The sequence below is a fragment of the Halteromyces radiatus genome, assembly GCF_025201355.1.
Source record: "Halteromyces radiatus strain CBS 162.75 chromosome Unknown BX664scaffold_2, whole genome shotgun sequence".
NCBI classification, from domain to species: Eukaryota; Fungi; Mucoromycota; class Mucoromycetes; order Mucorales; family Cunninghamellaceae; genus Halteromyces; species Halteromyces radiatus.
This window is the reverse complement of record NW_026251688.1, coordinates 2,601,595-2,628,549: the sequence shown is the minus strand read 5'-3', so window position 1 is coordinate 2,628,549 and position 26,955 is coordinate 2,601,595. Positions and strand designations below refer to the sequence as shown.

The 26,955-nt window shown below is 33.7% G+C and overlaps 11 protein-coding genes across 11 annotated transcripts; 4 read left to right on the top strand and 7 right to left on the bottom strand.

Annotated features, from left to right (window-relative positions):
* The first annotated feature begins 12 nt into the window (after positions 1 to 12).
* Positions 13 to 2,444, top strand: BX664DRAFT_292492 (uncharacterized protein). Its single transcript, XM_051541992.1, has 7 exons — positions 13 to 757; positions 825 to 888; positions 965 to 1,058; positions 1,143 to 1,208; positions 1,282 to 1,438; positions 1,494 to 1,802; positions 1,857 to 2,444. The coding sequence occupies exons 1-7, from the start codon at positions 139 to 141 to the stop codon at positions 2,330 to 2,332; spliced, it is 1,785 nt and encodes a 594-aa protein (XP_051403372.1). The 5' UTR covers positions 13 to 138; the 3' UTR covers positions 2,333 to 2,444.
* Positions 2,445 to 2,529: 85 nt separating this feature from the next.
* On the bottom strand, positions 2,530 to 3,239 carry BX664DRAFT_383464 (uncharacterized protein; the record flags this gene model as incomplete). The annotated part of the gene is made up of 3 exons (XM_051549117.1): positions 2,530 to 2,668; positions 2,744 to 2,961; positions 3,032 to 3,239. 3 exons carry the CDS (start codon positions 3,237 to 3,239, stop codon positions 2,639 to 2,641), a joined length of 456 nt encoding a protein of 151 aa, XP_051403371.1. The 3' UTR covers positions 2,530 to 2,638.
* Positions 3,240 to 3,880: 641 nt separating this feature from the next.
* On the top strand, positions 3,881 to 4,894 carry BX664DRAFT_364185 (protein-L-isoaspartate O-methyltransferase; the record flags this gene model as incomplete). The annotated part of the gene is made up of 7 exons (XM_051548412.1): positions 3,881 to 3,897; positions 3,961 to 4,035; positions 4,115 to 4,173; positions 4,278 to 4,330; positions 4,391 to 4,560; positions 4,617 to 4,682; positions 4,750 to 4,894. 7 exons carry the CDS (start codon positions 3,881 to 3,883, stop codon positions 4,892 to 4,894), a joined length of 585 nt encoding a protein of 194 aa, XP_051403370.1.
* Positions 4,895 to 5,043: 149 nt separating this feature from the next.
* BX664DRAFT_325638 (uncharacterized protein) lies at positions 5,044 to 7,524 on the bottom strand. The gene is made up of 7 exons (XM_051544066.1): positions 7,465 to 7,524; positions 7,313 to 7,369; positions 6,998 to 7,211; positions 6,371 to 6,925; positions 5,901 to 6,278; positions 5,627 to 5,813; positions 5,044 to 5,542 (listed from the first exon to the last, which is right to left on the bottom strand). The coding sequence occupies exons 1-7, from the start codon at positions 7,512 to 7,514 to the stop codon at positions 5,142 to 5,144; spliced, it is 1,842 nt and encodes a 613-aa protein (XP_051403369.1). The 5' UTR covers positions 7,515 to 7,524; the 3' UTR covers positions 5,044 to 5,141.
* A 605-nt stretch (positions 7,525 to 8,129) lies between these two features.
* Positions 8,130 to 9,514, bottom strand: BX664DRAFT_325634 (uncharacterized protein). The gene is made up of 4 exons (XM_051544065.1): positions 9,064 to 9,514; positions 8,526 to 8,957; positions 8,390 to 8,460; positions 8,130 to 8,286 (listed from the first exon to the last, which is right to left on the bottom strand). The coding sequence occupies exons 1-4, from the start codon at positions 9,468 to 9,470 to the stop codon at positions 8,255 to 8,257; spliced, it is 942 nt and encodes a 313-aa protein (XP_051403368.1). The 5' UTR covers positions 9,471 to 9,514; the 3' UTR covers positions 8,130 to 8,254.
* A 215-nt stretch (positions 9,515 to 9,729) lies between these two features.
* On the bottom strand, positions 9,730 to 11,066 carry BX664DRAFT_325633 (class I glutamine amidotransferase-like protein). The gene is made up of 6 exons (XM_051544064.1): positions 10,995 to 11,066; positions 10,790 to 10,917; positions 10,569 to 10,698; positions 10,423 to 10,506; positions 10,221 to 10,336; positions 9,730 to 10,120 (listed from the first exon to the last, which is right to left on the bottom strand). The coding sequence occupies exons 1-6, from the start codon at positions 11,053 to 11,055 to the stop codon at positions 10,073 to 10,075; spliced, it is 567 nt and encodes a 188-aa protein (XP_051403367.1). The 5' UTR covers positions 11,056 to 11,066; the 3' UTR covers positions 9,730 to 10,072.
* Positions 11,067 to 11,195: 129 nt separating this feature from the next.
* BX664DRAFT_325630 (armadillo-type protein) lies at positions 11,196 to 15,635 on the bottom strand. Its single transcript, XM_051544063.1, has 13 exons — positions 15,515 to 15,635; positions 15,363 to 15,434; positions 15,057 to 15,268; positions 14,724 to 14,993; positions 14,598 to 14,649; positions 14,402 to 14,518; positions 14,192 to 14,319; positions 14,014 to 14,125; positions 12,607 to 13,945; positions 12,313 to 12,536; positions 12,037 to 12,245; positions 11,738 to 11,975; positions 11,196 to 11,633 (listed from the first exon to the last, which is right to left on the bottom strand). Exons 1-13 carry the CDS (start codon positions 15,518 to 15,520, stop codon positions 11,466 to 11,468), a joined length of 3,147 nt encoding a protein of 1,048 aa, XP_051403366.1. The 5' UTR covers positions 15,521 to 15,635; the 3' UTR covers positions 11,196 to 11,465.
* Positions 15,636 to 16,387: 752 nt separating this feature from the next.
* On the bottom strand, positions 16,388 to 17,600 carry BX664DRAFT_257218 (uncharacterized protein; the record flags this gene model as incomplete). The annotated part of the gene is made up of 2 exons (XM_051540496.1): positions 16,388 to 17,146; positions 17,277 to 17,600. 2 exons carry the CDS (start codon positions 17,598 to 17,600, stop codon positions 16,388 to 16,390), a joined length of 1,083 nt encoding a protein of 360 aa, XP_051403365.1.
* On the bottom strand, positions 17,579 to 19,386 carry BX664DRAFT_73464 (uncharacterized protein). The gene has a single exon (XM_051549721.1). The coding sequence runs from the start codon at positions 19,336 to 19,338 to the stop codon at positions 17,710 to 17,712; it is 1,629 nt and encodes a 542-aa protein (XP_051403364.1). The 5' UTR covers positions 19,339 to 19,386; the 3' UTR covers positions 17,579 to 17,709.
* A 980-nt stretch (positions 19,387 to 20,366) lies between these two features.
* On the top strand, positions 20,367 to 21,548 carry BX664DRAFT_325626 (nucleophile aminohydrolase). Its single transcript, XM_051544062.1, has 5 exons — positions 20,367 to 20,555; positions 20,658 to 20,913; positions 21,002 to 21,160; positions 21,222 to 21,273; positions 21,337 to 21,548. The coding sequence occupies exons 1-5, from the start codon at positions 20,441 to 20,443 to the stop codon at positions 21,496 to 21,498; spliced, it is 744 nt and encodes a 247-aa protein (XP_051403363.1). The 5' UTR covers positions 20,367 to 20,440; the 3' UTR covers positions 21,499 to 21,548.
* Positions 21,549 to 22,704: 1,156 nt separating this feature from the next.
* On the top strand, positions 22,705 to 26,421 carry BX664DRAFT_325619 (ras guanine nucleotide exchange factor domain-containing protein). The gene is made up of 10 exons (XM_051544061.1): positions 22,705 to 23,234; positions 23,294 to 23,367; positions 23,452 to 23,533; positions 23,602 to 23,652; positions 23,753 to 24,911; positions 25,014 to 25,295; positions 25,395 to 25,552; positions 25,637 to 25,699; positions 25,785 to 25,986; positions 26,085 to 26,421. Exons 1-10 carry the CDS (start codon positions 22,960 to 22,962, stop codon positions 26,169 to 26,171), a joined length of 2,433 nt encoding a protein of 810 aa, XP_051403362.1. The 5' UTR covers positions 22,705 to 22,959; the 3' UTR covers positions 26,172 to 26,421.
* Positions 26,422 to 26,955: the final 534 nt, after the last annotated feature.

Sequence of the window (26,955 nt, the reverse complement as noted above, 5' to 3'; positions counted from 1 at the left end):
TATTTTTTTTTTGTTTTTGAGTACTTTTTTTTTCTTTGGACTCTCTTTTTTTCCTTCTCTCCATTTCTTTTTTTGTTGAAAAGATCACTTCATATTTATCCAAATTTTATATTTGCTTTTATATATTTTAGTTTTTTTATGAGTGAAAAAAGCTCTTCTCCTATCGCACCACGCTCTCCTATTGAAGTGAACGATGACAAGAATAATGACGCAAGTGAAACTAGAGAATCTGTTGTAGACACCACCAATCAACAAGAAACGTCTCAAGCACCTGGACATGACTATGATGATAATAATAGATATGACGATCGACGACGTTCTTATTCACCACGGTCACGGTCTCACTCTTACTCTCGTCATCGATCCTATAGTCGTTCTCGTTCGCGATCTTATAGTCGGTCACGTTCTCCTCCTTCCTATTACGAACGGTCTCGTCATCACCATCATCGCTCTTCTCATCGTTTACCTCCTCCTTATCCACCACTTTCTCATCACCGTCATCACCGTCACCATCCTTATCATGATACGTACTATGGTCGCTCAAGCGGTCGATACCCATTGTCAGACCATCACCATCATCGAAGCTACTCTTCAAGACGATCCAGATCTCCTCCCATTCATCGTTACCGATCTCGCTCTCCCTCTCGTTCTTCTGTTCGACCGCCTCCTTATCGTTCAAACCCTGACTGTCGCGTTTACGTTGGTAATCTTCCCTATGAAGCACGATGGACTGATTTGAAGGATTTTATGCGGAAAGGTAAATCTTTTTTTTTTTTTTTTTGGAATTCCATTGTTTAACTTTATTCTTCTTGTCATTATTATAGAAGCTGGACCTGTGGTTCATGCAGATATCATGAAGAGTGGATCAAATCGTTCCTTAGGATGTGGGTAATGATCAGGAAAACAAAAAGTGAAAAGATGAGACTACGACATAGTTAACGCAATATATATTTTTTTTTATTAGAACTGTTGAATTTGAATATCCTGAAGATGCTCAACGTGCGATTCGTATGCTGAATGATGTGGAATTCATGGGCCGTGTGATCTTCCTCCGAGAGGTAAATTAGCCAAAAAAAAAAAAAAAAATAGGGACTATTATATACATCTCGTGCTGATCATTTTTTCATATTGGAATTGAATAGGACCGACCTCACGATTCACGCAAGGATGGCTTTGCACCTGACGAATGCAGATTGTTTGTAGATAATGTATGATGAAAACAAGAAAAAAAAATATACCTCTTTATTAATAATGGTTATTGTTTTATTTTCAAATCATTAGCTTCCTCTAACAGCAAGTTGGCAAGATATGAAGGATCTTTTTAGGAAGACGGGACGAGTATTACACACTGATGTTACTACGGATCCAATCACTCGACGACCTAACGGAAGTGGATTGGTTATTTTTGATGATCCTCGAGATGCACGTTCAGCTATTGGTAACGATACTCAAAAAAAAAAAAAGATCGTAGGATTAATGATATTATTTGATAGAATTATTCAACGGTTATGAATGGCAAGGACATCGATTAAGAGTGATGGAAGAACGGGAAGCAGCAAATCATTTGGCACCTTTACCACCACAATCAACAGCACCAACATCAGGGTTATCTATAACGATGAGCAATTCAAGGGTACCACCTCCACCGCCACCTCCTGAGACTAACACCACTCCAATCCAATCTGGTACAACTACACCTTCTCAACAGCAGCCTGCGAATACTTCAGTAATAGTGGATATGGATACGAGAGATATGGAAAATACTAGACCAGTAGTAGAAAATACAGCAGATGGATATATAGGTAATATGAAAAAAGGATGAAGAATATTTTATACTAAATTTTCGTATATAATAGATTCTTATTATGGTGGATCAAGTTATTATGGAGAAGGATATTATGATGAACGATATAGCAATCAACAACCGCCACCACCACCACCGCCACCTCCAGCAGCATCGTCACTATCATCAATATCAACAGCAGTAGGAACTTCTGGTATGGTACCACCTCCACCTCCACCTTCTGCTCATTTCTTTCCAAGCCTTGTCAGCGGGCCCGGTGCCAGTTTGCCTTCTCATGGAGCGAATCAGATATTTGTGAACAAGTTACCTTATGCAACAACAAGTCAAGATTTGATTGATCTCTTCCGACATGTAGGACCTGTGGTACGATCAGAAATATTATGGTACAATGGACGACCCAAAGGATCAGGTTTGGTACGATTTGAAGATAGGATTACTTGTGAACGTGCAATTGGAAAATTCAATGGTTATCTCTATGGTGGAAGGAAATTGGATATTCGAATGGATAAGTACTCACCTAGTGCCTAAACTATTTTTTAGTTTGTTAGTTAGACCTTAGTTTGTTTTTTTTTAGTTTATACAAAAAGATACATGAATGTCTTTTTTCAATATCAAATAAAATAAAATAAAAAAAAATAAAAAATGGAAGTTTATTATTAATATACAATAGTAACGGCAATATATATATATATATAAAAGAGATCTCATCGGATTACAAAAAAAAACATGCTTATCACTTTATTATTCACTACTATAATAATTTATTTACTTATAAAATGGATATTCTATCAATAATAATAATATATACACCGAAGAAATCAAATAGAAGCAAATTCATTGATTGATGGGAATAGGTTGATGAATCTATTATAATATAGTTATATGGAAAAAGAAATTGTTAGTGATACTAAACATCATCATAAACAAAAAAGACCTTACCAAGTCAGCAATCGTCATCCAACTCTCTAGAGCATGAAGACGAGGATCATGAGGTGATGGTGCAATATCCTTTTTCCATAATATGAACTTGTCTACTTTGGTACCTGTTTTTGTCCAATGTAGCGATGATGGTTGGTGACTTTGTTCATCTTGATAATCTTCATCGTATCCATTATTGTCTTCGTCATTATCGTTTTTGTCTAGTTTCCATACATACCCTATTAATAAAACCTACTAGATCAATCATAGATTCTCCATATATTTGACCAAAGAATAATTTTTTTTTACCTTCACATGTCTTGGGAGGCGTGATTTCCAATCCTTCTAATAATCTTCCCATAACAACAGTTGTATATCGAGGAAATGCATCAGTGATTGGATCCAAAGTTAATTGTGTACTTGGTACCACTGAAAGGTATTGTTGAGCATCCACTGGTCCTTCTTTATTGACTGTAAACGGAAAAAGATGGTTTTGTGGGCCATTATTGATTGACATTTTGAAAAAGAAAAAAGTGAGCAAAAAAAAAAAAAAAAAAAAAAATACGGGAGTTCGAAAAAAAAAAAACAAGTGCGGAAACCAAAATCGCGTTCGAAGAAGAGAAATTTTCTTTCTTTTTTTTACCAGCAATTGCAGAAAACGGTGTTGAATAGAAACAGTCAAATATAAAAATACAGTATAATGCTTTTCATAAAACAATAGAAACGTTGAATTCGTTTCTATTGGATAAAATCCAACATTCATTCTAATAAAAATGGTGATATGATTCTTGTTGGATATCATTTGTGTTGTTGTACATAAGTGAAGATGCGCATGATATTAAAATTGTGCGAATGAAAGGAAAAGAAGAAAGTGCATAAATTATCATTTTCAAAATCCGATTTTTTTTTTTTTTCACATTTCACTTTTTTTTTTTTTTGAACATTGTATGTCTTTTTCTTCTTTTTGGTTTTTACTCACTTATTCACTTATCGTTTTACTAGTTGATGACATTATGGCTTGGAGTTGTACAGGTAAGATATATATTATATATACTTAATTCATTTGATTAAGCTTCTTCAATAGGAGTGTCGAATAGAGAATTGGTTGATAACTTGAGAAGAGCAAGTATCATTACTTCTTCACGAGTTTATGAAGCCATGTCTGCTATTGATAGGTAAATAAAATAAAATTGTTTGTTTTATGATCTATTGATTTTTTTTTTATATAAATATAACAGAAAGGATTACTGTCCTCGATATTCTTATGAAGATTCTCCACAATCTATTTCCTATGGTGCGACTATTTCTGCCCCGTAAGTTAATTCGTTTTTTTTATTGTAGATACAAATGAATTATTTCTTCTACTTACCTTAATAATTTTTTACTTGATAGTCATATGCATGGTTATGCTTTGGAACATTTGGAAAATTATCTTAGGCCAAACATGACAGGTAAAAAAAAAAAAAAAAAAAAAAAATTGAATTGAATGTTTTAGAAAGGATGAACTAAGAGGAAATACTTTATAATTCCTTCATTTTTTTTTTATTTTAAATAGCTTTGGATATAGGATCAGGTTCTGGTTATTTGACGGCATGTATGGCTGAAATGGTAAATATAAATATATGTATATAAAGTAGATTCGATTCATTTGTTCTTTTTATTTTATAGGTAGGAAGTGGTGGAAAAGTAGTTGGTGTGGATCATATTCCCGAATTAGTCGACTTATCCATCGACAATATGAAGAAACAACACAGTGATTGGCTTGAATCAGGTCGAGTCAAGTTTATAGTAGGTGATGGAAGGTTAGGTTGTCCCGAAGAAGGTCCTTATGACTGCATGTGAGTTACAAAAATGATAAACGTAAAAATAGACGATTCTGATTTTTTTTTTTTAGCCATGTAGGTGCTGCGGCCGGAAAGAAACCTACCGCTTTGATTGAACAATTGAAAGCGCCTGGAAGGTAAATCAAAAAAGAAAATAATACATTTGATTTGAACATTTATCTTCCTTTTTTTTTCTATTTATAGGTTATTTACTCCAGTTGGCACATACAGTCAATATATTATGGTGTACGACAAAAAGGAAGATGGCACAGTGGAAGAAAAGAGGGTCATGGGTGTCATGTATGTGCCACTTACCGATGCTGACAAACAACTAGGTCGTGATTATTAGTTAGTTAGTTAGTTAGTTAGTTAGTTAGTTTTTATTCTTTTCGTCGATTTTTTTTTTATATTCACATGAACAATAATAAATGATTTCAAGTTTACATACAAATGTGATGCTACAAAATTCTATTTTCTTTTTCTTTGAATGATTTTTTTGTCAATATCATCTTTTATTTACATCAAATATATACAAATTGGAAAAAAAAAATATACTACAATTCTATCTATATGTTTTGTATCCAAGTAATGAGGATCTATAAAGACCAATCGCATCTTGCCACTGAATCTACCAGCCATTGAGAATCCTTGACATGGGTGTATTCTTGTAACCACTTATCTGTTCTTTTTGTTGAAACACGCAATGCCTCCAAGGAAGGAACAATGATCACCAGTCGATCTTGATTTCGTTGATGCAAGGTAGGTCGTCGTAAAAGCACTTTCCCACCACCCGTTCTGATAAGTTGAAGTAGATTTAGTTTTGTTTCATGATTCGAAAATTCACCATATAAAAAGAATCGCCATCCAAAAAGTAGAGCATCTGTTTGTTGTTGTCGTCCTCGTTCAGGTCCATGTGTCTTACCCGACGATTTATCCCCTATCACTTGATACTTTTCTTCTGGTAACCAATATCCAGCATGTACACTATCCGTTAGCCCTATAATGTATAAAAAAAATAGTAAGACTCATTTTCCTATTCATATTGATCAATCACTTTTTTTTTTTTTTGTTGTTCACTTGCATGAAGGATTGACAATCCACTTCCCAGTAAGGATACCAAGTAAATATTTGTTTGTTCTTGTACACAGACCATGTTCATTCACACTTGTAATCAAATGTGTTACATTGTCCAAATCACGTATCTCCGAGTATACTTCTAGTTTCAAACTGGTTTCGATTGCCCATGCCATTGAAATTTCCAAGCAAGCCTACATAAAAAAAAAAAAAAAAAAAAAAAAAAAAAAAAAAAAAGATATAGGATTGGAATAATAAATTTTATCTCTTTTGACACCTACAGTATCCTCAGCTGTCAGTGCTGTTGTCATCAAATGAATAATGCCACCTTGATCACGCCTTCTTTGCAACATTTGTTGTTGTGTCAATACATCCATGCCAATAGTAGAAGGCACGCAAATATCACTTGATGTCGATAAATTCATTGTTGGTAATAATGTACCAGTCGTATCATCTGCTGTTGGCTCTTGTTCCTTCAAAGAATCTGCTGTCCTTTCCTTTCTACATATGCCACATGTAGTTTGGTCCATACTGTTTCCACCATATAGGCAACTAGGGCATTTCCATCGTGAAGACGTCACCCCTTTTTCAGGCATATGTGCTGGTATTGTTAAAGTTGAAGTGTCTTGGTATGTTCTTCGTTGCTTGCTTGATGATTCCTAATCCAAAGAGTAAAAAAACAGCAAACAATCAATGTTTGGCACTGGTTTTCTCTTTAAACAAATACGATACATGTAAATTCCATGTTTACCTGTTGGCTATCCTTATCATTATCCAAGAATCGTCGTCGATTGGGAGTTGTACATACTTCTGTCATCTGTTGGTGAGTTGATACAATGCTAGGCACCGTCTTGGAGTCAATATCGCTGTCGCTACTATCATCGTCCATTATCACCTCTTCTGATTCCATCGCTGCTAACAAGATATCCGTATTTGCATATATATGATCCGATTGTGTCATTAAAGAAGCTGTAGTTTGAATCGGTTGATGATCGGATATCTCGATATCAATATCTTGCGGTATTTCATCTTGATTTGGTTCTTCATCCTCCATGGCCAAGAGCAAATCGTTTGTATTGCATCCTTTATTCACTATCGTCATTATTGGTGGAATATCTGTAGTAGGTTGTTGTACTGATTGTTGTGGAGAAGGGCGAGTGAGTGACGATGAACTGTTTGCACTATTATCATAAGTATGTGATACTGTTGATGGTGGTTGCATAGAGGTAGATGGTGTTGTTGATGTTGGATTCAAGGAGGACGAGAAACCCACTTCAAATATATCATCTACTGATTCCTCTTTAACCTAATAAAATATTAGAAAAGAAACACGCGTTAATTTTTTTTCAGATCAGAAATTTGCGCTGTATATATTCACCTTGGTTTCTAAAGACTCAATGGTATTAGTATCAGTATCAAAGTTGGACATTGTCAGGGACACAGATTCAGCATTGACCATACATAGCTTAAGTTTCTGAACACATGCCACTAAAGTATCATGCATTGGATCTTTGCGTAAATTCTTTACAATGGCTGGAATATGGCACCCAGGGCACTGGCGATCTCGACCTAATCGATCATATATACAATCCCTATATAAATCATCACAACCAATAAAAAAAAATAGTAATGGTTACTTGCATTCTTCCCATTTATTTTCAATGCCTTTTTCACTATTGTGATTTATACTTACTGACAGTAACGATGCCCGCATTCTTTCAGAGTGTTTGTGCGTCGCAGCAAATTTCCACTATTCAATTCAACCAGTGAAGGAATAAAACAGTAATAAATAGAGTTGTTCTTGTATTATATTCATCACCTTTTTTTTTTTTTTGTATCTATTACCATAGATCACATTTCAATAAATCTTCCAATCGTAACAAAGATCCCAACATGATCCTGGAGGATCTGGAAAAGAATAAAAAAAAAAAAAAAAAAAGGAAAAGAAAAGACGGAAGAAAGGAGAACACCAAAAAGAACATCACCATGACCGGAGTTTACACCCACTAACAATTTTTTTTCCCTTACAGAATCATACATGCTTTGAAGATGATGATTGAAATAGGCATACTTTAAAGTTCTTTATTCCCATAGCATCGACTACTTTGTTCAAAAGCAAGGTAATCACCATTATTATGATTTTCATCGGATTTGATCTTCAGTGCAATCATTTATTGGAAATTCATCAAATGGACGTACCTTTTCCATGTTTGTTCATTTTTCTTTGTACGAATCCTGTCATTTTTTTTTCCTTTCAATGCAATCTATTGAGCAATCAAAATAATAATACTAGAGAAAATAACAAATATAGCCTAAAATTAGATAATCCATGATAGCAATGAGACTTTTTGTAAGTATAATATCAGTTTTATCTAACGCGTTAAAAGTGCTTGATTTCTTTTTTTTTTTTAGATCATCGTCCAATATTGAAAAAAAAAAAATGGTGATCATATCATCTTCTACATGAACTATTAAAAGGGATTTCCATACCAAACAAACGCTCACACAAATTTTTGATGTCGAATAGAGTCAGCGGAGGGACAGAATGTTTATTAAAAAGAACTAAAAGGGGAGAGGTATAAACTAGGAATGGATAACTAAACTAAATATCATATATTATTAACTATGTGTAGTGCTAATCATCATTGACCAACTGGTCATAGCCATCTGTAAGGAAAGAACAAAAAAAAAGAAAAAAGAATACCAGCACGTTAGTAAACCAAGTTGTCATTCTTTTTCTCTTTTTTTTTTTTTTGCATTTTCCACCTACATGCACAAATGCCTTCCATATAACAAGCCAGAACGATACCAGCAGCCACTTGTGATACAGGATGAGTAAATCTGAAAGAAAGAAAAGTTAATCATCATGAGAAGCTACTCGACCCAGGAAAGAATATCAAATTTACCTTGTAAAGAAGGCCAAGACATAAAAGATTTGCCAATGATGTAGATGAAGAGAGATACGAGAGGTATAAGGATTTGGTACTGGTTGATTTGCTTCTAAATCATCAGATGAGTAGTTTTCAGGATTTGTGTCGCCATGCGTGGGAGGAGTGGGTGAGGAGGTAGTTCCTTCATCATCTTGAGTTTTTTCATCAGTTTGTTGTTGTTGTTGTTGAGGTTGTTTTTCGGTTTTCTTAGAATGGCGACGACGACGAGAGACAATCCATCCATGATAAGTACTTCGTACCCAATTATTATTTACTTCCTTTATCAAAAGAATGGCCAGAATAAGGAAAAACGACGGGATCAAAAGTGCACATACATAGTACACGACAAAAGGAAGGGTCAATGTGGCAGCCAAATAAATATGAAATGCAGCAAAGGCCAAGATGATCCTTAAAAAAATAAAAATAATTAAAAAAAAAATTAGTTTAAGATGCCACATGACAGATCATGCTATATCCATTCAAAATATATAAAAAAAAAAATTGTAATACTTACGCTAAAGCTGTCAAAAAGACTACCCACATCCCCATAGGCCAGTTTCGGATATTAGGAAGAGAAGTCTTGGTGAAAGGTAGTTCTGCGATCCAACCATAACCAAACAAAGAAGGATAAAACGCCACGACGGTGATCCAAGAGAATGAATGAGAATAATTACCAAATACAAAAAGAATGACACCATAACTACAACCTAACATACAGTCACTCCAATGTCTTGCTCCAGTTTTAGTGTTCAGTTCCCAGTTGTAACGATGAGCCACATAACGATAGAGTGGATAAGGTACAAAAAAGAAGGCCAACATGAAGTATAGGTAGACAAGAGGATTGTAAGAGAATAAGGCTGTCTCTGAAACATAAGGAGGATCTGAAAACCCTAATACTGTACCAGAAGCATCAGAATTCATTGTCAAGTATGATGAAGTATTGTGACTTTGTCAAAAAAAAAAAAAAAAAAAAGAAAAGACAAAGAAGAAAAAGAAGAAAAAGAAGAAAAGGAGATCAAAAAAATTATAGAAAGTTTTTTTCTTTTTTTTTTTATATTATTTGAGACTCAAGCATTCAACCCCTCCCCCCCCTTTTTCAAATGTGCAGCATTATTTATTGACAAGTAACAAAAACGTTAGTTTTATAAACTATACATAATATTTATTTGTTGTCATTGTGATAAATTCTTCTTTTTTTTTTTTCTATTACTTCTAATATATATCTAATATCAATTCATACAATATTAGACAACATAAGTTCGGGATCGAGCGGCATATTTGAAGCCCGGTGACAGCTCATCTGCAATGTAACGATGTAGAAATACAATATCGTTGCACAACACGAAAAAAAAAAAGATCATCCTAATGAATCACCTGCATTCTAACGTATGATGATACAATTATAATAAGGAATACCTTTTTCTTTTTCATCAAATCAACGCGTCACATCACTAGATTTAATCCATAGAACAACCCTCTGCATGACATGCCTTTTATTCATATAAAACTATATATTAACTAAACTACAAAACAGAGGCAGTCAACATTTCCTTTTGAAGTTTCAGAGACATCTATAAAAAAAAAAGAAATGAAAGTATGAGAATGTTAGTCTATCTATATCATATTCTCTATTATCCCTCACACAATATTATTATGAGTTATTATTTTTACCTCTTTTCCTATCAATTTTTCTACCAAGGTCAATGCAAATAGGAAGGCTGTTCCAGGTCCACGACTTGTTACCAAATTTTCATCCACTACAACACGATCTTCTGAATATTTGTAATCTACCAAAATATAATTATCAGAATAAAAATCATCCCCCCTAACAAATAACTTCCCCCCCCCTCCATTTTCCCACACCACATCTTACATTCTGAAAGTTCCGTCTTGAAGGCTGGATAAGAAGTTGCTTCACGTCCTTTACCTATATGAGCCTCCTTTGCCGCCAAAGTACCTTGAAAAGTAATAAAAGAAGTAAGAATGATTTTGATATTGTATTTTTTTTTTTTTACTTACCTGCACAAATAAAAGCAACCACCTTGTTATGTTCATACAAAGTGGATAAAATATGTTTGACTTTTTTGTCGTCACGAAGAGTTTCTGCTCCTTTCAAACCCCCAGGGATCACTGCTGCATCATAGGTTTCCTATCCAGTCGTATATGATTAAAATGACAAGATGAAAATGAGTTTTTGTCTATGATTTATCCACTCTATTTTTTTTTTTTTATTTTTTTACCCAATCTTGAAGCTCTTCCAATGAAGTATCTGGTACAATTTTAACACCTCGACTGCAAGTAGCATACATTTCTGTGAGCTGGACACCAACTACATTGACTTTCACGTTGGCGCGTCGAAGTACATCCACTATCATAAATAACAGAAAGAGAGTCAATGAATATGATAAAAAAAAATATGACAAAAAATGGAAGTTTTATTGTTACCAGTAATAGTAAATTCAGATTCTTCAGTTCCGTTAGCAACAAATACGATAGCTGATACCATATTGATACAACAATTGTGTGAAAGAAAGAAAAAATTAAATAAATAAAAAGTGTAAAAAGTTTTATGCTATACGGAGATAGAAATATGTATCAAGAATAAATTTTTTTTTACATATCCTGAGGAAAATATAAAAAAAGGACGTATATAATTTTTGTATTTTATTTTATATATGTATATAAGAATAAGGGGAGGCAAGGGGGGAAAAGAAGAAATAGAATATGATAATATGACCAGGAAAATGGAAAAAAGAAAAAGTGGTGAATGGATGAACTATAAAAAAAAAAATAGACTACAATAAGAGGTCTTTACTATATGTTAACTAAACTAATAACTAGAAGGATAATAATATAAAACCGAAGGGAAAAAGGGAAAATAATGTATATGATGAAGAATAAAAAAAAAAAAAAGTTCTACAAGAAACGACCCAATTCACTGGATGCAATATTCAATTCCGGTGATTGAGTATGGAGAGCACGCAAGAGTTCAATTAATTGACCACGAGTACCTTCTGTCAATTGTTCATCATTGGACAAGACAACAGTAAAGACTTGTAAGAATTGAGGAATATGAGCAAATACCTAAAGAAAATAGATAAAAAAAAGAATAGAAAAATGAATCCATCCAGTCTTTTGTACTTTTCATTCTCTCTCTCTTTTTTTTACAAAAAGATATATATACTTACAAAGGCATTATTGGATCGGAAAAGTTGGAAAAGACAGTTGAAGACAGGTTCATTTTCAGCGAAATCAGCTTTCAAAGGAAGAGCGCTTGTGAATACAGGTAATACTTGATCCAAAGGCATAGCATCAGGATGAGCCAAAATAAGTCTTGCAACAGCACCAGTAGCATTATCAGTAGTATTAACAAGAGATTGTCCTTGGAAAAGAGGATGAAGTGCTGACAAGATAGTAGGGTATTGTCTAATAAAAGAATATATAAATTAGATTTCTTATTCAACCCCATGAATGAAATTCAACTTACGAGCTAAGGTCGACTTGGGAATGGGTAACAAGTACCCCTAAAGCAAATGCGGCATTGCTCTTAACAGTTTGATCTTCATCATCACAAGCCTTTGTAAATAACTGCAATAGACGTTCGGCATGAGGAGTAACAGCAGACTTAACACCAGTGATACATTCACCTAAACAACCAATTGCCATAGACCGTTCTGAGGAAGATTTGGTCTTTTTCTATATATATATATATATAAGTAACAATATATATATTTTTTTTATTCATCTATTTTGATTCACTTACATAGTACTTGGAGATCAAAGGCAAAAAGACATCAAAGTAAGAGGAGTATCCTTCACCAATCACTTCACAAAGAACAGCAACCAAATCAGCAGCAGCACCAATCAATAATGATTCAGATTCAGCTTCTTCATCTTCATCAACAAAGTCTTCTTCATCAAATGCTTGTTGACATACAGATTTCTTTTCAAAGATATCTAATACGTGACGAGAGATTTCTTCAACGTCTATAACCCGCCAAAAAAAAAAAATTAATAACATATCCAAAAAAAAAAAAAAAAAATCGAAAAAACTTACGATCAGCGATGATAGAGGGACCCATTAACTTGAGAGCATGAATCAATTCTTGACAATATTGAACAACAACCATACGATCATCTTCATCCTTCCACATGAGCAAAATAGTAGGAATCACCAAAGAAGTCATGTTGGCGACATTTTCATCCACAGGATATTTAACTGGTAATCCAGCAACCCAATCGCCATGCTCTGAGAGATTGTAAAAAGTCTTCAAGAAGCTGAATAAACTACCAGTAACAGCCTTGCGCACGCCATCAAATAAGTGATAAGAAAGTTCAGTCAATTCTTGTACAGAACTTTCCACATAGGGTAAAAAGTGAGATCCAGTGTTTTCGAATAATTCACCAAGAGCATCCGCTGCGAATTCCTTTTCATCAGCAATAGCAGAGTTAAAATTGAATGCACTAAAATCATCTTCTTCATCTTCTCCATCTCCCAAGGTCAAATCAATTTCAGTTTCCAATCCAGGTTCATTCTTTTCTTCAGCCTTGCAAGAAGCGAGAATAGGGGGCATCACAGTGGGCAAATAAGGAGCAAATTCTTCACCAAACACACGAGCCAAGATAGAGAAGAAAGCATAAGAGCATTCTCGAAGACGAGGTGAATCAAGTTGGAGTTGTTCAATTGCTAGAGTCATGAGATCTTGAGTGAATGGACGGAACATGTCTGCACCAACAGCTTCAGCAATAGCACCAGCGGAATCAGTAGCTACACCACGCAATAAGGTTTCATCCGAGTTTTCCTTGAGAGACATCAAATGACGAATACGAGGTAATACTTCACCAAAGTAGGGTTGGAAGGATTCACCAGCAGCATGAGCAGCACTTCCAATAGCAGCCATCACAGTAGCTTTAGTTTCAGTTTGACTGGCATTATCCAAAAGGAATAAGAGCTTTTCCATAAGTTGAGGTAAATATTGTAAGACATCAGAACCAAGACCTTCCAAGATAGCATCCAAAGCATTACAGGCATGTTTTGTCACTTCAGGATTAGTATCACTCATAAGGTTAAAGACAAGAGGTAACAAGACTTGATGGTGTTCAGAGATCTCGGAAGCAAGATCTTCGGCCAAGCATCCCAAAGCCATACAAGCAGCACGACGAACAATGATTTCAGGATCTTGAAGTCCAGAGCATACCATAGGCAAGAGTTCATTGAGTTTGGTACTCATATATTCCGCACAACCTTCAATAATAACAGCAAAGGCCATCATGGAAGCTTTTCGGTAATTAGGATCAGGATTTTGAATATAAGATACAACCAATGGCATAACAATAGGAAATACTTGTTGTGGAGGCATATTGGAAGCAAGAGCATTGAGAACTTTGTAAGCCAACTACAAAAAAAAAAAAAAAAAAAGGTGAGATCACTCACTTAGATCAATTCATTCAAATCTAAACTTACACGAGAAGGCGAATCTTCATCAACATCTTCAGGATCAGCTTCAGTTCCAATAGGCATCAAATGTTCAACCATATAACCAACAAGTTTAAGACTACGAATCTTGTTTTGTTTGCTATAATAAAAAAAAATATATAAAGTCAATATATGATGATCGTAAGGGATCACAAAATTTACTTACTAAACGGCTGCCCACATCAAAAAGGACAAGGCCATAACGCGAAGAGCATCATCCAATTCACGATTACCACCAATAGTCAAGAAGAAACGAATCAAATCTGCCAAATGGTTTGATAAAAGAGGAGCATCCTATTTACAAATATATATAAAGTTCATAATAAATATTACTTAATCACACTGATTCCAACTTCATTTCCTTTCCAAATATTACCAACATTAACAAAGTATCGAATACTTCAAAGATCTTGCTTGCATTTTCTTCATCGCCGTCCTTAAGACATTGTTCCAATACATTGACAGTAGCAGGAATCATATCACAAAACAATTTCTATGTAAAATAGAGTTCCTATGAATAAAAATCCCCACTTTTTTTTTTCTATCATCAGTTTTCATATTCTTCTACTTACAATATTTTGTTTATCTTCCACATCAATAAATTCAGCGAGTTTGCCTAAAGTCCTAGTTGAATGATATCAATAAGAGTTCATGAAAAATACCCTTTTTTTTTGTCTGATTTGATTTTTGTGACTTACAAGACTGTGGTGACACGAACATTCTTACTTTCAGGATCGACAATTGTTTTGGAGAATAATTCAAAGAGAGGTGTAGTATGATTCATAAAGAAATCGGCAATGACTTCAAAGAGAGTATACAAACAATAGGTTCCAACTTCACGATGAATTGCATTGTTGCTTGCACAGGCTTGATTTAAAAATGCTAATAAATCAGGCCATTTGTTTTCAGGCATATCCACACGAGCAATAGAGGAGATTACACGAGCAACAGAGTGACGCACCAATTCTCTATATAAAATACATTCAATATCATTTTTTTCTTTTTTTTCCATTTCCTTCATTATTACTTACTGTTGTTCATTAAGCACAATTTGTAAGAGTTGGTTACGAATAGATCCTTTCGTTTCTTCGGGTACATCCAACCACCATTTTGAAATACGTTTTCGAAGTTCGACCGCAGCTAATTGTCGTACTTGGAAATGAGGTGAACGACTAATAATTTCAACTAAACCAGGAACACAATCAGCGGACGAGTATACTTGAGAGTTCAAAGTCGAAGTGGCCTAATTAAAGAAAAAAAAAACACGTAGGAAAAGTTATTAAGTATATGTAATACGAGATCAAATAAATTTATAAAACATTATCACTACTACTTACGTTCCGGATAGTATCAGAGTCCTGTGCAGTTGCCAACTTGGTTAACAATTCATCTAAATTTGCAACAAAGGCCTAGAAGGAATAACATGATTCAGACAAAAATAAAAAAATCAATATTTTCATATATAGATATAATAACTTATTTCATTTACCTCCATGTTGACTATGTACTATAGTTTCCTAGAACGAAGTAGGAAAGGAAAAGAGTAATAAAGAGGGAAGAAGAAGAAGAGAAAAGAAAAGAAAAAGTGAAAAACAAGCAACACCAAAAAAAAAAAAAAAAAAAAAAATTTTTTTGACCTGTTGTACCACAGTGGCGGGCGAGAAAAGACAAGAGACTGACTTTGAAGACCCATGGAAGACTAAAATACTATAGATACTTTCTTTGTTTTTGTAAAAGTAGGTAATATATAAAATATATACTTATTATATAATTTAATAATAAATCATGTTTTCTTTCAATTAGATAATCAAACAAAAAAAAAAAAAAAAAGAACCATTGATTCCAAATATAGTAAGGCTTTAAAAAAAAAAAAGAAAAAGAAAAAAAAAATGACACGCTGTCTTTCATTTCATACAACTTTATTGTTATTCGACTTCTGTTGTAGCACATGAGATTGTGAATGCAAACAAATAAAAATTAAGTTGAATGAATAATGTTCTACTGTTCATCCTATTTGTTTCAATATATCTATTCGTATGATGTATTTTTTTTAATATAAACTAATCTAAATAATGTGAAGCTATATTATTCATCATCATCAATGCTATTATCATTAGATCATCCATCATCTATTTACTTAACTATCATCATCATTGATCATTGATAAAAAAAAAAAAGTATTCCTTCACATTAAAGATAAACAGATAAGACTTCAAATATATATATATATATAGTTTATTGTATCAAGATGAAGTAATAATGCTATGTAAATGGCATAAAATAAAATAAGTTGTAAATAGGTATGTTAAGCTAGATAATAAATGGTATAAAGTCTAAAGAAAAGAAAAAAAAAAAGACTAGATCAAACTAATGTAAGCGTAAAAGGTTCTAAACGGATCTTGACAGAGCGAAGCTTTGGTGATATTGGTTCCCATTCATCAAACATGAGTCGTAATTGATCCAGTTCATCTGACCATAAAGGATTATTCAAAATCAGAGAATCTTCACATATCCCACGCATAGCCCATGGTAAATAATAAGGGTTCTTGATAGATTTGGCTTGGAATGGATATAACTTGGCTTCCTTCTTGGATTCTTCTGTGGTACTACTACTATTGGTGGTGATACTATTCTTCCTATTATCATGTCTGGATGAACTTTGGGTATTGTTGATCAATATTGCTTTTCCTAAAGGATCAGTTTCAAATAAATGTTGTACAGCCAAAGAATATACATCCAATTCTTCATAAATAGTTGAATGACCACCTTCTAAAGCATATAAACTTCCAGCTAAAACTTCACTAAGATGAGTCAATAATCCATGATCAGATAATCCAGCATTTCGTAATCCCAAGGCAAATGTAATCAAACGAATAAGGAATTCATTTTCTTGTGTAAATATATGTCCATCAATATACACTGACCGTACAATATTTGGATGACTGATGGCTGATATAATCGCAGAATAGAGAGGAACCACTTGATCTTGCATAGACCCCACCAAAGTTAATTTAATACCCCTTTCCATGATATATCCCAAAGATCTACGGAACTTTTGAGAAATATCACTTTCAGAATCCATAAATTCAAATAGTTCCCGAGCTGCATCCGCTTCAAAATACTACAAGATTGATGTTAATAAAAAAAAAAATCCTTCTCTTCTTTTTTCGTCTTCTTCTTTTTCTTCCTTTTTTTTTTTTTCTTTTTTTTTTTTTTTTTTTTACCTTGACAATCAAGCTACCCTTCAAAACAGGGAAAGGACCATGAGAAATCCCTGCCATAGCAAGCATTCCAACAGATTGACGATGTGTATGAATATGACCTCTTTCCAATAAACGATGCATCAACATGACTGAAACGGGAGTTCCTTGAGAATGCGTAGCCCATAGTATCACGTCGGCAGATGATACAGCTTCCAACCATACAGAATGATTGATCAGATTATTATACAACTTGTTAACCCGATCTTCCACCTTGCCTTCACCTTCCAATGGTACAGATGTGATTGTAGTGGTTTCTTCTGAGAGAGAGACACCATGTTCTTGTTCAAAATACTTCTTCACAGCTGCTACCATTTGTTCGCAGAATTTTGTTGAAGTCCCAGTAGGTTCACCAATCATGCTTCGGACCAACTATATATTATCATATACAAGTGAGTTTAATATATATATGTTTTTTTTGTTCCTATAACATTACCTTCATAGGAAACCATCCATGGACACCTACAACCACTATTTTTTTTCCAGCAAATCCATCAGGATCAGATTTGATATCATCAATAAAACGGGCAAATCTTGCTTTCATTTGTTGTTTCCAAGAATCAGGATCAGTATGAATGACTCGATCAGCTGATTTGTTGTTACCACTATTGATAGAAGACGCTTGTTGAATAAATTGATTGATAGATTCTATAGCTTTGTCAAAAAATTTTCCAGATGGTTTGATATTATTGTTGATCGTAGCTGTCGATGATGAGGATGGCGGCACACGATATTGAGATCGAAATGGAGGCAAGACTTGATTTCTTCGTCCACCTTTCCTATTATTGATCATAGGTTGCACAGATGACGATGCTGGTGATGATATCACAGAAGGAGATGAGCTTTCAATATAGGAAGATGAAGGCACAGGAATAGGCGATGATGACATTTCCGAAAGTAAGGGCGGACCAGGCGAAATATTATTATTATTGTTGTTGTTGTTGTTGTGAAGCTGGTTGTGTGGATTGTTCTTCTTGGTGACATTATTACTAATAGGAGAGGATGATGCTGATGGTAATGATTCCTTGTTTTGATTGGTCGACAATGCAATTGGAGGAGGGGGAAATAGCCAAGTCCAAAACCTTTTTTGTTGTATTGATGGTGCCTCTTCTTCTACCACTTGTTGGGGCGCAGTTGATATTTGCATATTATGGTCTTGATCGTGTTGATCAAGTGATGGCTGTATTTGTTGTTGTGAATGTTGTGAATATTGCTGCGTTTGTCCGTCATGTTGATCGGAAAGATGCAGGTCAGGAGGTTGATCCATTGCGTCAGAGGTACAGGTTATTGAAAGTGGAGATATTGGAGGTGGCAATGGATGAATCATGTCGAGTAAATGTTTTTCTGCTAGTGATATTGAAATCATAGATACTTGTTCTGGTACAGGGCGATCCATTGATGTTGGTGAGTCGATTTGCTGAGGTTGTTGAGAATTGGAATATGATGATGATGATGGTGCTACCATTGGTGAATGTGGGGCCATAATATGAGTTTCAAATACAATATCTCCGTTAGCCGAAACATTGGTTGAAAATGGAGTTGCTGATCGTTTTGGAGAAGGATGCATTACTACATGAGAAGGTACAGTAGAAATACAAGTGGTTGAAGAAGCCTGACTAGTAGTAGAGTTGGATTGTTGTTGAATAGGTTGATGTTTTGGTGGTGATGAGGAAGTTGAAACTGACTTTATGCTTCGTATGCTGGTATTGGAGGAATGTTGTTGCATTGTTGTGGTAGTGTCGATATGACTCAATTGTTGAAGTTGTTGTTTCTTTGCTAATTCAGCAGATAAGGCTACAGAAGCTGCGGAAGAAACGGTAGTGGAAGAATTGTCTTGAGTTTCATTTGATTGATAATGTATTCCGGAAACATCATCACCAGAAACATGAACAGCAGTTTTCTTGACAATGGCAATAGATTTTGGGGTGATCATAGTTTTTTCAGAGAGAGAAAAAGAATGAGTGGACAATACATTATTGTGTTGATGTGGGTGGGAATCTTGTTTTCGTTGGATTTTCGAAGAAGGTCGCCACGGCTGTAGCCAGCTAAACATCCAAAGATATATCGATTTAGTGAAACGTGGTCGGCAGGAGAGGAGGGGATTAAATATTAATGAAAAAGAAAGAGAAAGGAAAGAATCAAAAAAAAAAATCAATGAAAATAAAATGTTGATCGGTGTTCAGAACATTCAACCACGTGCCTGATTTTTGATATTTGAAAAAAACTCCAATGAGAACAAAGAAGAATGAGCACAAACCTCCTTTTCTTATTTCGAATAGAAGGCTGCCTTCCTTTTTTTTTTTTTTTTTTTATGCCAATAGAGAGTAATCTGCCACTGCATTTCCTAATAAACAGATACCAAATCCATCTACTGCCTTTTTAGGTCATGTTGCCTTTTTCAGCAAGTCTAATATTACAAATTTCCACGTTGATTGTACTTCTTGTCTACAGTGCTAATAAGTATAATCTTTTGTAAAATAATAAATCTATGTATATCTTAATATACTCTCATGATATACATTCATAATGTGAGAGCATTTCAATATAATACAGTAGTAAAGAATTTTATGGACTGATGGGTTGAACGTTAAATGTCAGGAAGCATACAACACATTAAATACTGTGTCATACTGTAATTAACGACAAATTCAAACCATTAATGTTGAATCTGTTATGTTATGATATAATGTCTTGATGATAAGTTATTATATTATAGGACTGTATAATATTCTGGATGAATGGACATCGGACGATGGATGATGGTAATGAAAGATATAAAGTGATTCCTAGGATGACACTCTATATTTTACTGGTGTTTATGAGTTGATGATAAAATGGCACTGGTTTTTTTTCTTCATTAATAAAGAAATCATCTCCCGTTGACTATACAAAGAATCGTTTCATCTTTACTATATATATGAATGATTGTCAAGACGAAGTGCGAATCATCGGACGTTGAAAATCTGATAACACGTATGTGCCTGTTCATTAACAAAAAAAAAAAAAAAATGGTGACTGGCGGTGGTGAAAGTAAAATAAAACAGCTTGCGCGTCCTTGTCTCTCTTCCTCTTTTTCTTTTTTTTTTTTTTTTTTCTTCTTTTTTGCATATCCTTTTCTTCTCCTCTCCTATTTTTCATTTCAAAACTATCAAATAATGGCCGATCGATATAGTTTCTCATTGACGACATTCTCACCATCAGGAAAACTTGTACAAATCGAATATGCTTTAAATGCAGTATCTCAAGGTGTTACTAGTGTTGGTATCAAAGGTACAACAGTATATATATATATTAAAAAAAAAAAAAGGACGAGAAATAGCTGGTGAACTAAATCATACACATATATCTTTTTTTTTGATATATTAAATATAGCTAATAATGGTATTGTGATTGCTACGGAAAAAAAGTCAGCCTCTAGTTTAGTAGATGATTCTACACTCGAAAAGGTGGTAATGATATCAGCTAATATTGGGATGATCTATTCAGGGATGGGACCTGATTTCCGCGTATTGGTGGCCAAGGCTCGTAAGGCAGCTCAAGAATATAAACGAGTTTATATGGAAGAACCTCCTACTCGTATCCTTGTTCAAGAAGTGGCAGGTGTGATGCAAGAATATACACAAAGCGGGTAAAGGAAAAAAAAAAAAGAATTGAATATTGATATTCTATAATGATGGATTGACTAAATCTCTTTATTTATTAATATGTATATATAGTGGTGTTCGTCCATTTGGTGTTTCTCTTTTGATTGCTGGTTATGATGAAGTGGATGGTCCTACATTATATCAAGTAGATCCTTCCGGTTCTTACTGGGCTTGGAAAGCTAGTGCTATTGGCAAAAACATGATCAATGCAAAAACTTTCTTGGAAAAAAGGTAAAAAGAAAAAATTAAATAGTAGATGGATGATGGATATTGAATAATAATATTATGACAGGTACAATGATGAAATGGAATTGGAAGATGCAGTCCATACAGCTATTTTGACAGTAAGTTCAAATATATATATATTTATATCTATATAAATGACTAACTTATATATAATAATATAGCTCAAGGAAGGATTCGAAGGACAAATGACAGAAAATAGTTTAGAAATTGGAATTATTGGAGATAGTACAATAGGTATTCATGGTGGTGAAAGAAAGTCAATGCCTTTATTCAGGAAATTGACTTTGAATGAAGTACGTGATTATTTAGCCAATATTGCTTGAAAAATCATTTTTTTTTTGAATAAAAGAAATATCCAATGTTATTATTATCATCACTACCTAGTTTTTTATTTTTTATTGTTTGTTATTATTATTGTCTCCTTTTGTCTTTTTTTTTTTATAAGATATTATTATTGTTATTAGTTGTATTTATATAGGGGATGTCACGTTGTATTTGACGGATTCAATAGCATTGAGGGTAGTTGTTGCATAATTATATGTAAACATTTGAATTTCATCCCCTATTTTTTTCCTCTTTATTTTTTTTTTTTATTTTTATTTTTATTTCAATTTTTTCTTGTCCCTCTTTTTCTTCTCTTTCTTTCTTTTTAATATACGCAAATTCACATATAACTATTCTTTCTTCTTGTCCTTGTAGTTGTTGGTTGTATTATGTGGTTACCACAGCGGTTTGTGGATTTAGTATCAAATACTATTCTCAATAATACTATTATGGATACTACTACATACTCTACTCATAAACCACTTCCACCAACTCCACCTACAACAACTACTACTACTACTACTACTAGTGATATTAGTCTCCCTTTTTATGACGCCCTTAGTCATAGTAGCAATATTGATCTTGATTCTTTATATACAACTCAGGTAATTCATAATAAAAATTTATATTTAAAAGTCTAACTTGTTTTTTTTTTTTTAATTTTTTTTCTTACTGAAGCAAGATATTGTGGTTGGTGTCATTGGTCAAGCAAAGATTGGGAAAACAAAGCTTATTGAACAAGGAGTGATTGAAACGCCATTACTTTCATGTTGGAGTACTACAAGAAGTAAGTCTTACCCTGTGACTCTCAAGTTGTTTTTTTTTTTTTTTTGTTGTTTTGTTTGTATCTTATCAATAGTTGGACTTCTTTATATAGATAATGGACAACATTCTATTACAATCAACTTTGATACCGAATCGAATAACTCTCATCATATCATATTCTTGGAAATGAATCACGATGCAAAAGTAAACAAAAGAAAAAAAAATATAATCCAACTCAAAACATATTATTTTTATTATTATTTATAATTTTAGGATGACGATATGGCAACTGAAGTTCATGCTGCATTAATATGTTACGATGTCACACAAACTTCTTCACTGAATGGTGTACCTGATCTTTTAAGTAAGTCTTTCGATTTTTTTTTGTTTTTATTTTTATTATTCTTATTATTCCTTCTTATTTTCACGTTTTCTCATTCTTTTTTTTTTTTCCTTTTCCTTTTCCTTTACTTCTTCTTTTTTTCTTTCTTTATTCAACGTTATTTACTTTGTTCTTCTACTTAGACTATTATCATTCAAAACAAATTCCTATTTTTCTAGTTGGTTTGGAACCCGACGATTGGTCATTATCTCGACAACAACAAGTGGATTTTACTATAGGCGAACATCTTTCTCAGCTCTTCTCTATCCCTTTTTACGAAATCAATATCAATAATACTCTGAATATTCAACAAATGTTTATCAACTTGATAAGACAATGTATTAAACCACTTTCTGAATCATCAATAAAGAAAGAATCTCCTCCATTTAATGATTCTCTCATGACAACTAATGATTTAGATCCTTTGCCTACTTTGAATCATCTTCCTTTGGTTGGATTCGTATATGCTCCGACAACAGCACATGACAACTCTTCTACTCATTGGTCTCCTCAAAATTCCTTACAAACTTCAAGTAAACCGTCATCCGATAATATTACCAATTTCCGTAGAGGTTCAAAGGATAGCAGGTAAATAGATGAAATAAAAAAAAGAAAAATGTCATACTCTTATTAATTCCTTTCTGTAGTGATTCCTTTAGTTCTGGTTTAACTGTGGACGCTATTATTGATCGTTTGATCACTCCTGATGTTGGACGTAATGGTATGATTATATATATATATATATATATATTATCATGTCATCTCTTCTCATGATTGTTATTTCCTTTTTTTTTTTCTTTTATAGATGAACAAATTATCCCTATCTTTATGATCTTTTTCCGGAAATTCATGAAGCCCTCCGAACTAGTTTATGCATTGATTGAAAGGTAATATATAATATATATTTCACTTTGTATAGTTACTAATGACATCCATATTGGTGGTTTATTTTAAGATTTGAAAATGATCTGTGCAGATTGTTATTGCCAACTCGTCAACAAGAAAGGTACTATTTCCTACCACTAACCATATACATATATATACATATATATATATATATATAGATGATACTTTTTAATTACTAATCATTTTCTATATTTATATAGGATTGCCCAGATATTTGCTATTTGGATGACAGACTACTGGTCTGATTTTATTCATTCTAAAACAAGGAATCAAATGTATCTTTTTCTTGATCGCATTTCAGCAATGGAATTATCCTCTTTACAACCTATTTTAGACATTCTACGACCGCTTTCTTTACAATCTCCACCTGATGATGATCTTGACAACTTTTGGGGAAAGACTGATGACGATGATGATGACGATGATGCAATAGATATCATTCATAACAAGAAAAAGGATAGTGGTTATATGTCCTTGCACTTTGGTAATCAATATCGGCCTCATTATGCAGAACTTTTGGACGAACTCTATTGGAAACAACTCAGCTCAACCATTGATGAAACAAGTCCTTCGGTTTATGCATCATGCTCTACCCCAACTTCCTCACAACGCTCCTCCATCTCTTCTTTGACAACAACTCCTCCTAAATCATCGATGTCCGCCTCCGTATCAAAATTATCAACAACACTTTCAACCCCTCAATTTGTTTCGGAAACAATATCTACCAAATCATCGCCACTCGCATCTCCCAACAAAACACATCATACCTCCTTGGCCCCTTCACTATCTACTTGCTCTGGATCTCCAACACATGCACTGACTATGGGTGACAACAAATCATCATACCAAAACAAGTCAATCCATCTGAATACTAAAGGGAAAGCTACGACTAAAATTTCATCTTCAGCTACAACAAAATTGACTCGACCTGAGTTTGCTGGTGGTCTCATTTCAATGGATTCATTCAGTAGATCATCATCAATAGCATCTACATCAAGGTCTCCTATCCGGCGGAACATGAAATCATATACTCCCCCTCCTCATTCAATGACTCCTGTTATACCCAACACTCCTATTCCTTCACTGGCAACGCTATATTCTCTCTCTGAAAGAAGTTTACCTACTCCAACAATCAAGTCTCCTTCTTATGTGGCCATCGGATCCCTTGGTAACAACAATAGTAAATTACACAAAACCTACAAATGGAAGAATGGTACAATGTGTTCTACAAATTATTCATCACAAATGGCCAACGATGTATCGGTGAAAGACTACACCAAAATGTTTTTCTCTTTATCGGATCAAGAAATTGCTGAACAACTGACATGGATTGAAGGGGAACTATTTGCAAACATCAAGGTAAACAATTCTTACATTATATACATCGCCTTTGAATTTCAATATTAACTTGTCCTCCCTCTTCTCTCTCTATCTCTCTCTTTTTTTTTTTTTTTTTAAAAGTCTAGGGAATTTGTACGTATGATATGGGCTAATAATGATATCAAACAGCATCAACATCGACGACAGTCTATGGCATCCTCAACATCAGATGAATCACAAAGTGACCCTTCCTATTTGGATAAAAACGAGAAACAAACAACAGCAACAAGAACGAAAAGCGATTTGTTGGCCTCCATATCTCACTTCAATTTTATCTCTGCTTGGGTGATCAGCATGATGGTGTCACAACCTAAATTTGGTAAACGTGTAGCCATCCTCGAAAAATTTATGTCCATTGCAGTGGTAAAAAAAAAAATTAAATATAGAAAGCAACATCAGAAATTAATTTATTTTACTGACAACTTTTTCCTTTTTTTTCGTTATGATGATGTAATTTGATAGGTACTACGAGATCTCAACAATTATAATACTCTGATGGCAATTCTTGCCGGTGTCAACAATGCTGCCATTCTACGAATGAAACACACTCAAGTCGCAATCAAGAAGAAAAAAGCATTCAAACGGTTCCAGAGTTTGGAAAAATTAATGAGCTCTGACAGGTAAAGTGATACTTAGTGGGGAGAACCTGTTTTTTTTTATGGAATACGTAATTGTCCTTTTTTTTTTTTCTCTTTTTTCTACAGATCCTATTGCTCTTATCGTATGGCGCTGAAAGCATCTACTGACGGTCCATGTATACCCTACTTGTAAGTTGTTAATATTATCAGAAGTTTGGATTCAAGTATATTTCGATACGACATGTCTTTTTTTTTTTTTTTTTTTTTTCTTTAGAGGTATCCACAGTCAAGATTTGATTGCCTTGACTGAAGCGAATAAAGATATGAAAACGGATGGTACTATACATTGGGAAAAATTTCGTCTGATGGGTGACTGTATTATGACAATCCTCAAATTACAACAACCAAGACATAACATCAAGCCCAATGAAATGATTCTGTCATGGATAGCTGATTGCAAGATAGCATCTGAAGAGGTAATACATATACAAATCCTTATACAGGAATATGATGGAACATATATTATGACCAATCTGACATGCTTTTCTTTTATTCTCTTTTATATTTACCATAGGACCAATACGTACAATCTATACAAATTGAACCCCGTTTGAAGACATCAAGTATGACACGTTTACGTGAACTCTGGTCTCGAAAATAATCTGTACCTTTTACCAAAAATAATTGATTCCCTAATCCCCCCTCTCCCTTAGTCCACTATTTTTTTTTTTAATCGTTTTTTTTTTATTTCTTTTTTCTCCTTATTGTATATTCAACTCCAAACCCTATTCCCTTATTCATATCTCTATTCTACGTGACATATCAAAACACATATCCTAGTATACAAAAAGCATATATTTTTATTTCATTCTTCTATGTACCAAAAAGAAAACTTTAGTCAATTAACAAACACACACATATATATAATAAAAAAAAAGACCATTTACTATTCTAAAGATATCTAAACCATCATTTTTCCTAATCTAATCTTCAGTGGCTTCTGATATAGGGTTATTCACTTGACGAATGTTGAGGTTAAGTCGTGAGGTCTCCATATATTTTCCAAATAGAGCCCAGTTTGGTGCATCAGGGAACTCACCATCGCTTGCAAGATACTCTGGCAAAGTGTTCTCCAATATCCGAGGCACACCTAGAACCAAAAAAAAAAAAAAAAAAAAAAAAAAGAAAACGAGTAGAAAAATAAGAATGAACAATGCCTACAATACGCTGTTATTATTTTTATTTCCGTTTCTTTTGATTACCATGAAAAGATCGTCGACAAGGGCTTGTCATAGCAACAATATCTCCACTTTGTAAATGTATTGCTACCGGTTTTGTTTCTCGATCAAGTCCACCTAATAAAAAGATGCATGCATTGCCGAGACTATGTATTAATAAAATAAAATAAAATAAAAATATCATTGTCAATATCAGTATCACATTTT

Coding starts and splice junctions, on each gene's coding strand:
- BX664DRAFT_73464 (XM_051549721.1), bottom strand. CDS start 19,338: ATGTTTAGCTGGCTACAGCCGTGGCGACCTTCTTCGAAAATCCAACGA.
- BX664DRAFT_325633 (XM_051544064.1), bottom strand. CDS start 11,055: ATGGTATCAGCTATCGTATTTGTTGCTAACGGAACTGAAGAATCTGAA. Junction 10,699..10,789: donor TGGAAGAGCTTCAAGATTGG/GTAAAAAAATAA, acceptor ACGACTGGATAG/GAAACCTATGATGCAGCAGT. Junction 10,507..10,568: donor GGTTGCTTTTATTTGTGCAG/GTAAGTAAAAAA, acceptor TTACTTTTCAAG/GTACTTTGGCGGCAAAGGAG.
- BX664DRAFT_325634 (XM_051544065.1), bottom strand. CDS start 9,470: ATGAATTCTGATGCTTCTGGTACAGTATTAGGGTTTTCAGATCCTCCT. Junction 8,461..8,525: donor GTCTTGGCCTTCTTTACAAG/GTAAATTTGATA, acceptor TCTTTCTTTCAG/ATTTACTCATCCTGTATCAC. Junction 8,287..8,389: donor TATGGAAGGCATTTGTGCAT/GTAGGTGGAAAA, acceptor CTTTCCTTACAG/ATGGCTATGACCAGTTGGTC.
- BX664DRAFT_325638 (XM_051544066.1), bottom strand. CDS start 7,514: ATGTTGGGATCTTTGTTACGATTGGAAGATTTATTGAAATGTGATCTA. Junction 7,370..7,464: donor TTATTGAAATGTGATCTATG/GTAATAGATACA, acceptor TGAATTGAATAG/TGGAAATTTGCTGCGACGCA. Junction 6,926..6,997: donor TTGAGTCTTTAGAAACCAAG/GTGAATATATAC, acceptor ATATTTTATTAG/GTTAAAGAGGAATCAGTAGA.
- BX664DRAFT_325630 (XM_051544063.1), bottom strand. Junction 14,126..14,191: donor TTGATGTGGGCAGCCGTTTA/GTAAGTAAATTT, acceptor TTTTTATTATAG/CAAACAAAACAAGATTCGTA. Junction 13,946..14,013: donor ATGAAGATTCGCCTTCTCGT/GTAAGTTTAGAT, acceptor TTTTTTTTGTAG/TTGGCTTACAAAGTTCTCAA.
- BX664DRAFT_292492 (XM_051541992.1), top strand. CDS start 139: ATGAGTGAAAAAAGCTCTTCTCCTATCGCACCACGCTCTCCTATTGAA. Junction 1,059..1,142: donor GTGTGATCTTCCTCCGAGAG/GTAAATTAGCCA, acceptor GGAATTGAATAG/GACCGACCTCACGATTCACG. Junction 1,439..1,493: donor AGATGCACGTTCAGCTATTG/GTAACGATACTC, acceptor ATTATTTGATAG/AATTATTCAACGGTTATGAA.
- BX664DRAFT_325619 (XM_051544061.1), top strand. CDS start 22,960: ATGTTTATCAACTTGATAAGACAATGTATTAAACCACTTTCTGAATCA. Junction 23,235..23,293: donor AGAGGTTCAAAGGATAGCAG/GTAAATAGATGA, acceptor TCCTTTCTGTAG/TGATTCCTTTAGTTCTGGTT. Junction 25,700..25,784: donor GGTCCATGTATACCCTACTT/GTAAGTTGTTAA, acceptor TTTTTTCTTTAG/AGGTATCCACAGTCAAGATT.
- BX664DRAFT_325626 (XM_051544062.1), top strand. CDS start 20,441: ATGGCCGATCGATATAGTTTCTCATTGACGACATTCTCACCATCAGGA. Junction 21,161..21,221: donor AAAACTTTCTTGGAAAAAAG/GTAAAAAGAAAA, acceptor ATATTATGACAG/GTACAATGATGAAATGGAAT. Junction 21,274..21,336: donor TCCATACAGCTATTTTGACA/GTAAGTTCAAAT, acceptor ATAATAATATAG/CTCAAGGAAGGATTCGAAGG.